The sequence below is a fragment of the Ursus arctos genome, unplaced genomic scaffold (assembly GCF_023065955.2).
Source record: "Ursus arctos isolate Adak ecotype North America unplaced genomic scaffold, UrsArc2.0 scaffold_14, whole genome shotgun sequence".
NCBI classification, from domain to species: domain Eukaryota; kingdom Metazoa; phylum Chordata; class Mammalia; order Carnivora; family Ursidae; genus Ursus; species Ursus arctos.
Window position 1 is genome coordinate 44,009,746 of NW_026622808.1, and position 13,423 is coordinate 44,023,168.

At 38.8% G+C, this 13,423-nt stretch overlaps 1 protein-coding gene across 1 annotated transcript in view; it reads right to left on the reverse strand.

Annotated features, from left to right (window-relative positions):
* The window catches only part of CADPS (calcium dependent secretion activator), a 793,408-nt gene that overhangs the window by 236,391 nt on the left and 543,594 nt on the right, over window positions 1–13,423 (reverse strand). Inside the window, exon 14 of the mRNA XM_057311862.1 lies at window positions 1,641–1,874. Coding sequence (XP_057167845.1) covers window positions 1,641–1,874 — 234 coding nt within the window. The remainder of the gene's footprint in view (window positions 1–1,640; window positions 1,875–13,423) is intronic.

The following is a 13,423-nucleotide window of genomic DNA, read 5'->3' on the forward strand; positions in this document are numbered from 1 at the left end:
CACACATCAAGTGCCCTATATTTAACTGAATATTGCCTCTTCCAACTGCAAAATATATTTTGAAAACACTGTAATGTGACTATGTTGATCTGAACTGAGCAAAGTAAAACAAATTATCTGCAGTTAATTCACAGCAAGCCTTAATGATGCTCTAGAAAATTAATTTAGTCTTTACAAATCCTAATTAAATCTGCAGAAATTTGATCTATTCTCTTGGTCTCCCCAAGTCTAGGGCTATTATAAAATCCTTGTGGGGTTCTGAGCTTTAATAAGTTATGAATGATTCTCAAACTTCGGAGTGCATAAGAAGCACCTGGGTCGCTCATTAAAATGCACATTTCATGGTGCACTCCACCCAGAGATTCTTTTTTTTTTTTTTCTGACACCACTGAGGCATATTTTACAGATCATATGATTGACCCATTTCAAGTGTACAATGAAATGATTTTAGTAAATTCACTAAGTTGCAGGACTATTATCATAAATTAGTTTTAGAACATTCTTATCTCCCTCAATAATGTCCCTCATGTCCATTTCTACCTCCTGCCCCAGGCAACACTAATATAATTTCTGTTTCTAGAGACTTGCCTTTTCTAGACATTCTATATCAATGGAATCAAACAACATGTGTCTCTTGTGTCTGCCTTCTTTCACTAAGCAGAATGTTTTTGACATTCATCTAAATCAAAGCATATATCTGTAGTTTGTTTCTTTCAGTTACTGAGTAGTAACCCTTTGGATGGATGTACCACATTTTGTCTCTCCATTTACCAATGGATACACATTTAGGTTGTTTCTATTTTTGGCTAGGAAGAATAATGCCGCTATAAACATTTGGAGAGCAAAATTTTATGCGGACATGTGTTTGCATTTCTCTTGGGTAGATATCTAAGAGTAGAGTTGCACTCTCCATGTGGTAATTTTATGTTTAACTTTTTGAGAAACCACCAAACTATTTTCCAAAGTGACTGCACCATGTTGTATTTCCCCTGCCTCGAGATTTGGGTCAATAGGTTTAGGTGATGCCAGGAATCTGCACACTGAACCAGCTTCCCAGGCAGTTCCAATGTAGCCAGATCAGATCCACTCCCTAAATTACATGTATGAAAAACAAACATGTAAGTAGAAGTTACAGAGAAATTTATTGACATGTGGCGCATTCTGCCACAGTCCCGGTCTGAACGGGTTCTTTCTTTGGGTGATGAAATCAAGTAAAAAGGCTCCACTGCAACAAGAGGCTCTCTACCACGTAGCCAACAGGAGAGATGACAGGAAAGAAAATCTACAATTCATCAAATGATGCTAGATATTTCTCTCATAACTGCGACATGAGACGACAAAATTTTAAACTTTCTAAATTGCATAAGGTCTTTACAAAATCCTTGAGCACTGTTTTAAGATGGAAAATACTGCAAGATGAAATTTAGTAGGTGGTTCTTAAGGTTGCATTTCCTGAAGGAAAGCATGGGATCCTGGAGATGGGGAATCACTTGCTGATTAGCTGACCTATGCTTAGCAAGCTGTTATTTTAATAACGGCTCTGGGGGTGCAAGGAGGAAAGCAAGCTGATTGTGGTGCATCTAATTACCCACATCCTGCTGGCTGTGCCAGGAAACTTTCAAGGGTTTAGGGCTTTTTACCTCCAGGGAGAAAGACAGCACAACGTCTGATTTGGAGAGCTGGTTCTCACTCTCCTCGCCCATGTCGATGATGGAAGCATTGTGGCTGCGTTTGAGTTTCTGAAGCTTGAACTCGCCACCTTTGGACACTGGCATGCTCTCCAGGTTGGCCATGAGCAGGTTGACTGATGACTTCAGCTCCTCAATGTACATGTTTTCCATTTCTTTGGATACAAACTTGGGAAATTTGCGCTCCTTATAAAGAAAAAGAAAAATATGAGCAGAAGAGCAAATAGATACCTGATTTACATAGAAGGTTTTCATCTTACAGCCCAGAGTTATAATAACATCTACCACAAGTGAAATTTTGCTCAGATATTATGGCATTGTCCTAGAAAAATGTTCAACCTAGTTGAGTAGATAGCTGCCTGCCTCCTAGTTATTTACAATCCCTAACAGCTAAGAGATATATACATAAATATATAGTAAGAAAGAGTCAAATGTTTTATTATAGTTCAATTTTTTCCCCAGTTTTCTCCAGCAAATTTGATTTGTGGAAAGAAAAATGGGGTGATATTTTTTAAATCTGGTTTTGGTCGAAACAGTTTTTCTTTTTAGCAAAATGCAATCAGTTGTTTTTAAGTTTGGAGACAGAAAGACACCCTATTTCTGGATACGTATAGAGATTTTCTCACATGAATAATTCAAGAGGAGCTCATTTGAGATGTTTCAAACATAGCCTGTAGCTATTTCTAAAAGGAATAGTAGAAAGAATAGTTACTGTTTTCAAGAAAAATTGAAAAAATTAATGAAGTGATGAAAAACATGATTAAAATTCTTTAGAAAAGAAGATAAAGCAATTCAGTATCATAACTGACCTCAATTTTTTTCCTTCCTTGCTTATACATTCAGTTGTAATAGCAACATGCTTTAATTATGCTGTTCTTTACACCTCTAAGTTGTCCAAGTGCCTTAAATATACTTTGGATTAATCACCTTCTCAAAGAATCATTTCCCACTTGAAACATAAACTTGCCCTCCTTAGCCATGGTCCATACTGATCAGGTTGAGGGGCAAGCCACATCAATTTGACTTTTTTTTTTTTGCAAGTGATAGAAAAATTCAACTTGCAGCTGGCTTAAACAATGAAGGGAATTTATTGGTTTGAAATGTCCTGGGGTAGACCAGCTTCCAGTGAGGATGGAATCACGACTCAGATGATATCACAACTGAATTTTTCTCCCAAATCTTGGTTTGGGTTCCTTTGGGTTGGCCCAATGCTCAGTCTAGCTCCCCTTAATGGCACTGAAAGGTTGCACCTTGTAACATCACATCATGTTATCTAAAGGAAGGGTGAATATCTCCTCTTGTAATGTCTTTTATCCCAAAATTCTCACCCAAAGTCTGATTTATGTACATACACTGAACCACCATTTATGGCTAGTGATACACTGTGTTGAGTTGCTTAGGCATGAGTTATTTCCTCCATCCCTGTGGCTGAGCGTGTAGAATTCCACCTGGATCACATGGGACGTGAATTGGTTTGCCAATTCTGGGTGGCAAAAAAATAAGATGTGGGTAGTACATGGGCACCTGACCCAAATCAACCAACTAATTCAATTAAGTGGCCAACAGTCAACCAGATTTACTGTCTCAAGCAAATGAACTGAGAGATATTGAGATTGCAATTAGCAGTGGAGCTGAAATCGCAAGATCATGTAGACTCATGGGTAGCTGCCATATTGGAATAGGTGAAAGAATAAGACACTTGACAAAGAGAGAGAAAGAGGTAGAGAGAGGATAGAAGTAGAGACTAACAGAGGGAGGAAAGAAAGGCAGGAAGGCGGGAGGAAGGGAAGAGGAGAAAAGAAGCTAATTAGAGTCACAGAAAGGAGCTCTGACTTTCATTGGTTTTCTAAATCCCATAAAGCCCACCTATTTCTCCTGTTGGCTCTGAGATTCTTTTGTTTTCCTTTCAGTAACTCTCCCCACACATTAGTTAGCTATGTTAGTTAGCTATAGTTGCTACCATATAAGTTTCACTAAAATTCATATAGTAAATCCTCTGTATAGAGCTTGGAGATGCCTTTGTGCTACGCCAGTCTTCTTCCTACCTAGGGGCGTCATAAGCATTCCCCTTACTCCTTGCCTCCCTAGGTAATTCTCAGCCATCTTGTCATCTTCTACATTTCAGCCTCAAAATTTTATTTCCCTAGGTTGAATCCCCTTATTCTACTTTCTTATAATAGCTAGTTCAACTTCTTGGTAACACTTATTATAATTAATGGAAAATGGTGACATTTATTTATTGTTTATCTTTCCTGCTGGGCCATGATGTCTGTCTTGATACCCTCGGTGAATTCTTACTCTCTAGAATATCATCTTTGGCACACAGTAAGTATTTAATACATATGAGTCGAGTGAATCAATGGATGGCTTGTCAAAATGTCCATATTAAATATCAATACAGCTAAAACTCAGTCATAGTTCTGGAAGAACAGTGAGATTCTGCTTCTCCATGTAAATGAGCACAGTGGTCTGAAATCTACCCAGGAACCTTTGAGTACTGGTTCCTTCTGGAGCCTATTAGTATAATCACTTCCTGCTTTATGGTTGGGCTCAGCCCACCATGTGGTGCTTTCTAAACACACTGTGGGTGAAAGTAAGAGGAGAAGCAGGAGGGACACCTCTGAAATAACATGATAGGTTGATGAGCACAATTAGAGCTAGTAATGATTCAAGGCAAGAATCTTACTTCTTCAAAACTTTGGCACAGTGGGCTTCCTTTTGCTTATCATTCTTGGACTCAATCCAGGATAACTGTGTGCCTTAGAGACTTGGGTAAACTTTATGAAAAAGACCATGGAGATGTGAGGACTTGGCTGCTGGTCCACCATCACTTAGAAAATATTTACTACCACCAGCACTATGTCTGGTTTAGTGTTAGGCACTAGGGGGGGATCATGATGAAAGGATGTGGATTGTTCCACTGAAGCTTACAACCAGTGGGAAGAAAGATCTGTTGGGGAAACATCAAGGCAGATGCTGTAACAGCAGTGTATGAGACATGACCTCTTGCTGAGAGAATCAGGAGTGGCTTTCCAGAGGAGGTGATCCTTGGGCTAAGAGTCTGATGGATGAGGAAGAGTTTGCCACCAGGTTGAGTTGGCTGGGACAGGATCATTGTTCTTTTATCCTTTCCATGGAAAATATACAAGCAACCATGAATCCAAGAAGGTCTGTACTACTGTACATGGCCGCAAAATATCTCCTCATCTCCTTTTGAACATGGCCCTTATTGAGAGCAAAGGGAAGACAGAAGCTAACTCATGGTCAAAAAATGGTCCCCAAGGCCATGTTAGAAGATACCAAGCAGGCTACATACCAGCAGCCTGAGGTATGTTACACTGACCTCTATCCTTCTTATGTTGGGGCTCAAACCTCTTAACTACATGGGATACTTGGGAAACTGGGTAAGTGGCATCTCTCATTTTTTACTGGCAGCTGCCGGCCTTGCAGTTGCCATGGAGATGAAGAGAAAAACCATCATGTCTGTGAAGTGGATTCTTTCCTGCCAATCAGCAAAGAAACCTTACCATCAAGTGCAGTCCCTTTTATCACACCCATCTTTAGGACTCACTCAATTCCTCTTAACTCCATAGTCTTGAGGTTTTGCAAGAAGACCCAGTGGTTATAGACAATAACACTTTAGCCCAGAGTTAGAGTCCAACAAACTTTATGCAGCAGATTTTGGAAAAATCCAAAGAATGATCACTCCTCCCAGAACTTACACAGTTCCTAATGACATCATAAAAAGAGGCTCATAAAACTGAAGTCTGCAAGGGAAAACAAGGACATTTTTCTGCCCTGGGTACTAAAGCCTTGAGAAGAAATAGCATTCTGTCAATCGAGGCTGAGGTTCTTGAGGGGAGTTTTCAGCAGCAGACCCATTACAAACACATTTCAAAGCTCAAGTTGTGCCAAAATAAGGAAAATGTAGTCTTCCATCTCGATTGCTACTTTCCCAGGCATAAAAGTAAATTAGCCTTGACAAAAACATTGTTTATTCATATTGCTTTATGAAAGACACAGCATATGGGTGGACAAAGTCTTCCAAAGAAAATCTCTACTGTCCATTTATTTTGTTTTGGACTGATAACATTCCTCAATGGGGATGGCCTCCCAAGGACAATTCCTAACAGGGTTATTTATGCTCAGCCACACTGAGTGATTTTTTTGGAACATCTTGAAAAATAGCATTTGAAAGTGCTAACAGCTCTGTCAGCCATCTACTTTTCTGTCTTTGCATTTTTCTCCATAGAGGATGAAGTGGGTACATGTAAAAGCTGACAAAGATACCCCCACTCAGATAGAGGATCCTTAGACTCCAAAGGCTCAAATGACAAACTGATAGATGATCAGAAGGAAGATGTGGCAGAGGGATACTTTCTAGACACAAAGCTCACCGACAGTGTTGCACTTATCCAAAACAATCTCTCAAGCAATTCCTGGACTCCTATCATGTGTCAGGTGGTGTGGATGTTAGAGTGAAAGAGTGGATGAAAGAGTCACCCAAGAGGCAACACTATTGGGTGAAGGGGAATGCCAGCAAATGATCAAGTAGACAGCACGTGACACACGAACAGGCATGTACAGAGTACAAAAGGCACCAAGGAATCTTATCCAGTCCATATGGGTGAAATCAACTTGACTTTGAATCCTGGGTCTATTTCCTATTAGTTGTGTGACTTTAGACAGGTTTCTTCACCTGTCTGAATTTTAGTTTCCATATCTGAAGTGGAGAGTTATTGTGAAGCATGAAGGTAATAACAAATATCAATCCTTTTTGACTATGTATTTGTAAAATCAGCACATGCATGCTATATATATGTATATACACACACATATATACATATATACATACACATATACATACATGCATGCACACATATCCATATCTATTTATATCAGGCACCATGCTACCACCACCACTAACAATAACAATAGCAATAATAATGATGGTGACTATCATAAAGACCATGATGCTAGTTGGCACTTACAATTGTTAATTGTGTCCTGGGCACTAAGCTAAGCTCTTTACATGCTTTCCCTCATTTAATTCTTCCAACTATTGAGGCTAGTGCTGTTATTTAATCCCATGTTCTGGAGGAAAATGATATAGAAGTTAAATCAACGATTAGTAGAATTTAGTTTGAAACCTAGAGCCCCCGTTTTTACCTACCATATGATAGGGCAGAACTAACTGGCCCCAAATGGCAAAGAACCAAGGTAAACCCTATTGGGCCCCTAAGCATGGCCCACCTTCTGCATCACTTCATCTCAGTGTTCAGCAGAGGACTAGGGAAAGCCAAGCCCTCCACAGCACTGAGTGTTCCACTATTACCAGTCAACGTGGACTGTGTAATGGTGGGTGGGCATGGGGTAAAGTGCAGGGAGTGATGAGGGAAAGGTAGGCATGTTAAATGAGAGAAAGAAGGTCTTGGTAAATAATTTGTAAAAATCAGCATCACACACATTAGAAGGTATTTTGGGCACAGGTGTGATAGCTTCCAGCATTGGCTTCTTTACCTAAACCCATCTTGGGGCACCTGGGTGGCTCAGCTGTTAAGCTTCTGCCTTCGGCTCAGGTTATGATCCCAGCGTTCTGGGATTGAGCTCCGCATCGGGATCCCTGCTCAGCGGGAAGCCTGCTTCTCCTTCTCACACTCCCCTTGCTTGTGTTTCCTCTCTCACTGTCCCTCTTGGTCAAATAAATAAATAAAATCTTAAAAAAAAATAAACCCATCTTTAAGTGGTTTTGTGTTATTTAATGAACTTCAGAGGATCTCCTCAGCATTTAGATTTTTTAAAAAGATTTTATTTATTTATTTGAGAGAGAGAGAGCAAGGGAGAGAGCACGAGGGGAGTGGAGGGGCAGAGGGAGAAAGCAGCCTAATGCGGGGCTCCATCCCAGGACCCTGGGATCATGACCTGAAGCTGAAGGCAGATGCTTACTTAACCAACTGAGCCACCCAGGTGTCCCAGCATTTAGATTTTTGCTTAAACTCAGATTTTCCTGGGTTGGTAACTACCTGCAAAGGTCAGACTCAGGGAGATGCTCCCTACACACATTCTTCCAGGTAAAAAAAATCTAACTAAACATTTGTGTGCTTGGACACTGCTTCTTCATGACTCAGGTACAAAAAATTAATTTGTAAGTTGCGTGGGGCAGGGGCGAGTAGTATCATTCTCTGGCTGGAGAAGATTTCATTTTTATCTGATTTTTGGCAATGCATGGAATAGAACCTTTCCATCAGGGAAATATTTGGACATTATTTCTTTCCTGGATCATATTCTCATCAATGTTTGCCATAGGTATGAGATAATTTTGCTCTGCAGAGACAGGAGTTTAAATGGCAACTCCACATTTACCTGATAGTGTGAAAAACCAATGGTGTTTCACTCCCAGACCTCTGCCATGAATACTACAAAAGCTGTATTATTTGTCTCATATAACTAGCTCACAAATTTTGGAATTTTACCTCAAAATGTGGCCAAAAGAATTGGCAAATACCACAGTACCACTAATGCTACAATCTGTTTAAGCTCCAATGTCAACTTCTGATCACACAATTTAAATAACTTAGACTTAATTCCTAGGTGAAATTTGGGGACATTTTAATATCAATATGAGAGGATTTGGGAAAATGTTTGAACAGGGATTAAGAAGTCTTTTCTACAACATTAAAAAAAAGGCATTCAGATCTCTTCATGGAACATTTTTTTTGGACGGGGGGGGGGCAGAAGGAGAGAAAGAGAGAACCTTAAGTAGGCTCCATACCCAGCATGGAGCCCAATGCTGGGCTTGATCTCACAACCCTGAGATCATGACCTGAGCCAAAATCAAGAGTTGGATTAGCTTAACTGATTGAGCCACTGAGGTGCCCCTGTTCATGGAACTTTAAGATAGGACGTCTGATGTTCACAGTGAAGGCTCATGCAGCCATCTCTGTCTGATGATTGTGGCATGTGGGTGTGACTAATTGACAGATTACAGCACAGGATTTCAATGGAGGAAAGCAGCTCTGCATTTGCCTCCCTTCGCTCCTAGGAAGAAAGGAAAAACATCTGCCTTTTATAAGCATGTGATGATGACAATGCTGTCAGCAGAAATACCAGGGTCCTTACAACCTCTTTTTCAGATTCCAAGGAAGTCAAATCAGAAAGGATGCAGAATTCCAGGAGCCAGTTCTGCCTGATGGTATTGCTTCATTTGGCCTTCTGGATAAACTAAAGGAAATGTACAGTAAATTTTAGTGGAAGAGAGAAAATACCTCCCTGGAGGGGCAACCATCAGTGAGAGAGAGACTCCTGTCCTGGTGTAACTTCCTGCCTGTCATCTGACTACTCAAAAAAAGAGCATGACACTCAGAATCAGAGCACTCAGCTTTCTACTTACTGGCTAAGTGAACTTGGGGACATCACTTAAACTCTTCAATGTGCCTAAACTAGGAAGATTTATTGTAATTCCCTGGATTGTTTATCACAGGTCTAAATGAGAGTTTACGTGAAATTGTACAGCCAATGCCCAAAACATATAATAAAGGCCGATGAGCAGAGAGAGAGAGAGAGAGAGGCTAGGAAGAGGTAAGGTGCAGGCCTGGTTGAAAGGCATCTTGAATCTCTGGATTGGGGTGATGGAAAAAATGAGGACCTGTATTTGTGAAGGCATTTTTTTATTGAAGTATAGTTGACACACAATATTATATTAGTTTCAGGTATACAACACAGTGATTCAACATTTATTAACATTACAAAGTGATCACCATATAAATCTAACTACCATCTGTCACCAAAAAAGGTTATTACAATATTATTAAGTATATTCCCTATTGTGTACATACACCCTTGTGTCTTATTTATTTTATGACTGGAAGTTTATACCTTTAAATTCCCTTCCCCTATTTTGCCCAGACCCCACTTTCCCTCCCAAGAACCACCAGATTGTTCTCTGTATCCATGAGTCTGTTTCTGTTTTATTTTGTTTGTTGTTTTTTGATTCCACACATGTGACATCATATGATATTTGTCTTTCTCTGTCTGACTTATTTCACTTATTAAATACCCTCTAGGTCCATCCATGTTGCCACAAGCAGAAAGCTCTCACTCCTTTTTTAGGGTTGAGTAATATTCCATTGGATATATATACCATATCTTCTTTGTCCATTCATCTACTAATGGACACTTGGGTCGCCTCCCTATCTTGGCAATTGTAAATGACGCTGCAGTAAACATAGAGGTGCACATACTTTTTCAAATTAGCATTTTTGTTTTCCTCAGATAAATATCCAGAAGTGGAATTGTGAGATTGCATGATAGTTCTATTTTTATTTGTTTTGAGGAACCTCCATACTGCTTTCCATAGTGGCTGTAACATTTTTCACTCCCACCTGTAGGACACAGGGTTCCCTTTTGCACACATCCTCACCAACACTGGTTATTTCTTGTCTTTTTGGTGACAGCCATTCTGACAGGTGTGAGGTGTTATCTCATTGTAGTTTTGATTGCATTTCCCTGATGCTTAGTGATGTTGAAAATCTTTTCATGTGTCTGTTGGCCATCTGTGTGTCTTTGTTGGAGAAATATCTATTCAGGTCCTCTGCCCTTTTTTTAATTTGGATTGTTTGGTTTTTTTGAAATTGAGCTGTGTGCGTTTTTTTAAATTTTTTTTTGTTTTATTTTTTTTAATGTTTTTAATTTATTTTTTAAATAATATTTTTAAATTATATTATGTTAGTCACCATACAGTACATCCCTGGTTTTTGATGTAAATTTTGATGATTCATTAGTTGTGTATGAGCTGTGTGAGTTTTTAAAATAGGTTTTGGATATTAATCCCTTCTCAGTTATATCATTTACAAAATCTTCATTCAGTAGGTTGTCTTTTTGTTTACTGATGGTTTCCTTCACTATGCAAGTTTTTTAGTTTGATGTAGTCCCATTTGTTTATTTTTGCTTTTGTGGCCCTTGCTTGAGGAGACAGACCCAAAAAAATATTGCTTAGACTTATGTCCAAGAGTTTTCTGTTTATGTTTTCCTCTAGGAGTTTTATGGTTTCTGGTCTTATATTTAAGACTTTAATACATTTTGAATTTATTGTTGTATATGGTGTAAGAAAGTGGCCCAGTTTCATTCTTTTGTATGTAGCTGTCCGGTTTTCTGAACACCATTTAGTGAAGAGACGGTCTTTTCCCCATTGTATATTCTTGCCTCTTTTGTTGAACATTAATTGACCATATAAGCGTGGAGTTACTCCTGGGCTCTCAAACCTGTTCCACTGGGGGCGCCAGGGTGGCACAGCGGTTAAGCGTCTGCCTTCGGCTCAGGGCGTGATCCCGGCGTTCTGGGATCGAGCCCCACATCAGGCTCCTCTGCTGGGAGCCTGCTTCTTCCTCTCCCACTCCCCCTGCTTGTGTTCCCTCTCTCACTGGCTGTCTCTATCTCTGTCGAATAAATAAATAAAATCTTTAAAAAAACAAAACAAAACAAAACTGTTCCACTGATTCATCGTGTGTGTTTTTTGTGCCATACTGTTTTGATTACTATAGCATTGTAGTATAGTTTGAAATCAGGGAAAATGATACCTCCATCTGCACTCTTCTTTTTTTTTCTAATTTTTTATTATGTTATGTTAGTCACCATAGAGTACATCATTAGTTTTTGATGTAGTGTTCCATGATTCATTGTTTGCGTATAACACCCAGTGCTCCATGCAATACGTGCCCTCCTTAATACCCGTCCCTGGCCTATCCCAATCCCCCACTCTGCTTCCTTCTGAAGTCCTCAGTTTGTTTCCCAGAGTCCATAGTCTCTTGTGGTTCATTCCCCTTCTGTTTACCCCCCTTCATTCTTCCCTTCCTTCTCCTACCAGTCTCCCTGCTATTTCTTATGTTCCATAAATGAGTGAAACCATATGATAATTGTCTTTCTCTGCTTGACTTATGTCACTTAGCATAATCTCCTCCAGTCCTGTCCATGTTGTTGCAAATGTTGGGTAATCGTTCTTTCTGATGGCTGAGTAATACTCCATTGTATATATGGACCACATTCATTCGTCTGTTGAAGGGCATCCCGGCTCCTTTCACAATTTAGCTATTGTGGACAATGCTCATCTGCACTCTTCTTTCTCAAGATTGCTTTAGCTATTTGAGGTCTTTGTGGTTCCATACAAATTTCAGGATTATTTGTTCTAGTTTTGTGAAAAATATTATTGGTATATTGATAGATATTGCACTGAATGTGAGGACTGCTTTGGGTAGCATGGAAATTTTAACAATTTTTCCACTCCTTGAGCAAAGTATAACTTTCCATTTATTTGTGCCTTTCATCAATGTCTTAGTTTTCAGAGCAACAAGTTTAAGTTTATTCCTAGGTATTCTATTCCTTTTGATCCAACTGTAAGTGGAATTGTTTCCTTAATTTCTCTTTTGGATAGTTTGTTGTTTGTGTATATAAATTCCACAAATTTATGTATATTAATTTTGTATCCTGCAACTTTACTGAATTCACTTATTAGTTCTAATAATCTTTTGGTGGAGTTTTAAGGGTTTCCTATACACAGTATTATGTCCTCTGGGAATAGTGACAGTTTTACTTCTTTCCCAATCTGGTTGTCTTTTATTTCTTTTTCTTGTCAGATTTCTGTGGCTAAGACTTCTAATACTATGTTGAATAAAAGTGGTGAGAGTGGGCATCCTTGTCTTCTTCCTCATTTTAAAGGAAAGATTTTCAGCTTTTCACTATTGAGTATGATGTTAGCTGTAGGTTTGTCATAGATGGCCTTTATCATATTGAGGTATATTCCCTCTGTACTGACTTTTTTGAGAGTTTTAATCACAACTGGATGTTGAATTTCGGTGAATGCTTTTTCTGCATCTATTGAAATGATCATATAATTTTTCCCTTCTTTTTGTTAATGTGATAGATCACACTGATTGATTTGCAGATATTGAATCATCCCTCCACCCCTGGAATAAATCTCATTTGATCATGCTATATGATCCTTTTACTGTACTGTTAAATTAAGGTTACTCATATTTTGTTGAGGATTTTTGTATCTATGTTCATCAGGGATACTGGCCTGTAATTTTCTGTTTTTGCAGTGTAGTCTGGTTTTGCTATCAGGGTAATGTTAATATATCACAGAATGAATTTGGAAGCATTCTTTTCTCTTTAGTTTTTTGGAATAGTCTGAGAAGGATAGGTATTAACTCTTTCTTAAGTGTTTGGTAGACTTCATCTGTGAAGCCATCTGGTCCTGGAGTTTTGTTTGTTGGGGTTATTGGATTACTGACTCAATTTCATAAATAACAATCAGTATATTCAGATTTTCTATTTCTTCTTGATTCAGTCTTGGAAGATTATATGTTTGTAGGAATTTATCCATTTGTTCTAGGTTGTCCCATTTGTTGACATATAATTATTTGTAGTAGTCTCTTATTATTCTCAGTATTTCTGTGGTATCAGTTGGAACTTCTCTTTCATTTCTGATTCTATTTATTTGAACTGTCTCTCTCTTCTTAATGAATCTGGCTAAGGGTTTATCAATTTTGTTTATTTCTTCAAAGAATTAGCTCTTAGTTTCACTGATCTTTTCTATCGTTTTGTTTTTAGTCATCATGTATTTCTGGTCTGATTTTTATTATTTCCTTCCTTCTGCTAACTTTGGGCTTTGCTCTTTGTCTAGTTCCTTTAGGTGTAAGATTGGATTGTTTATTTGAAATTTTTCTTGTTTCTTGAGGTGA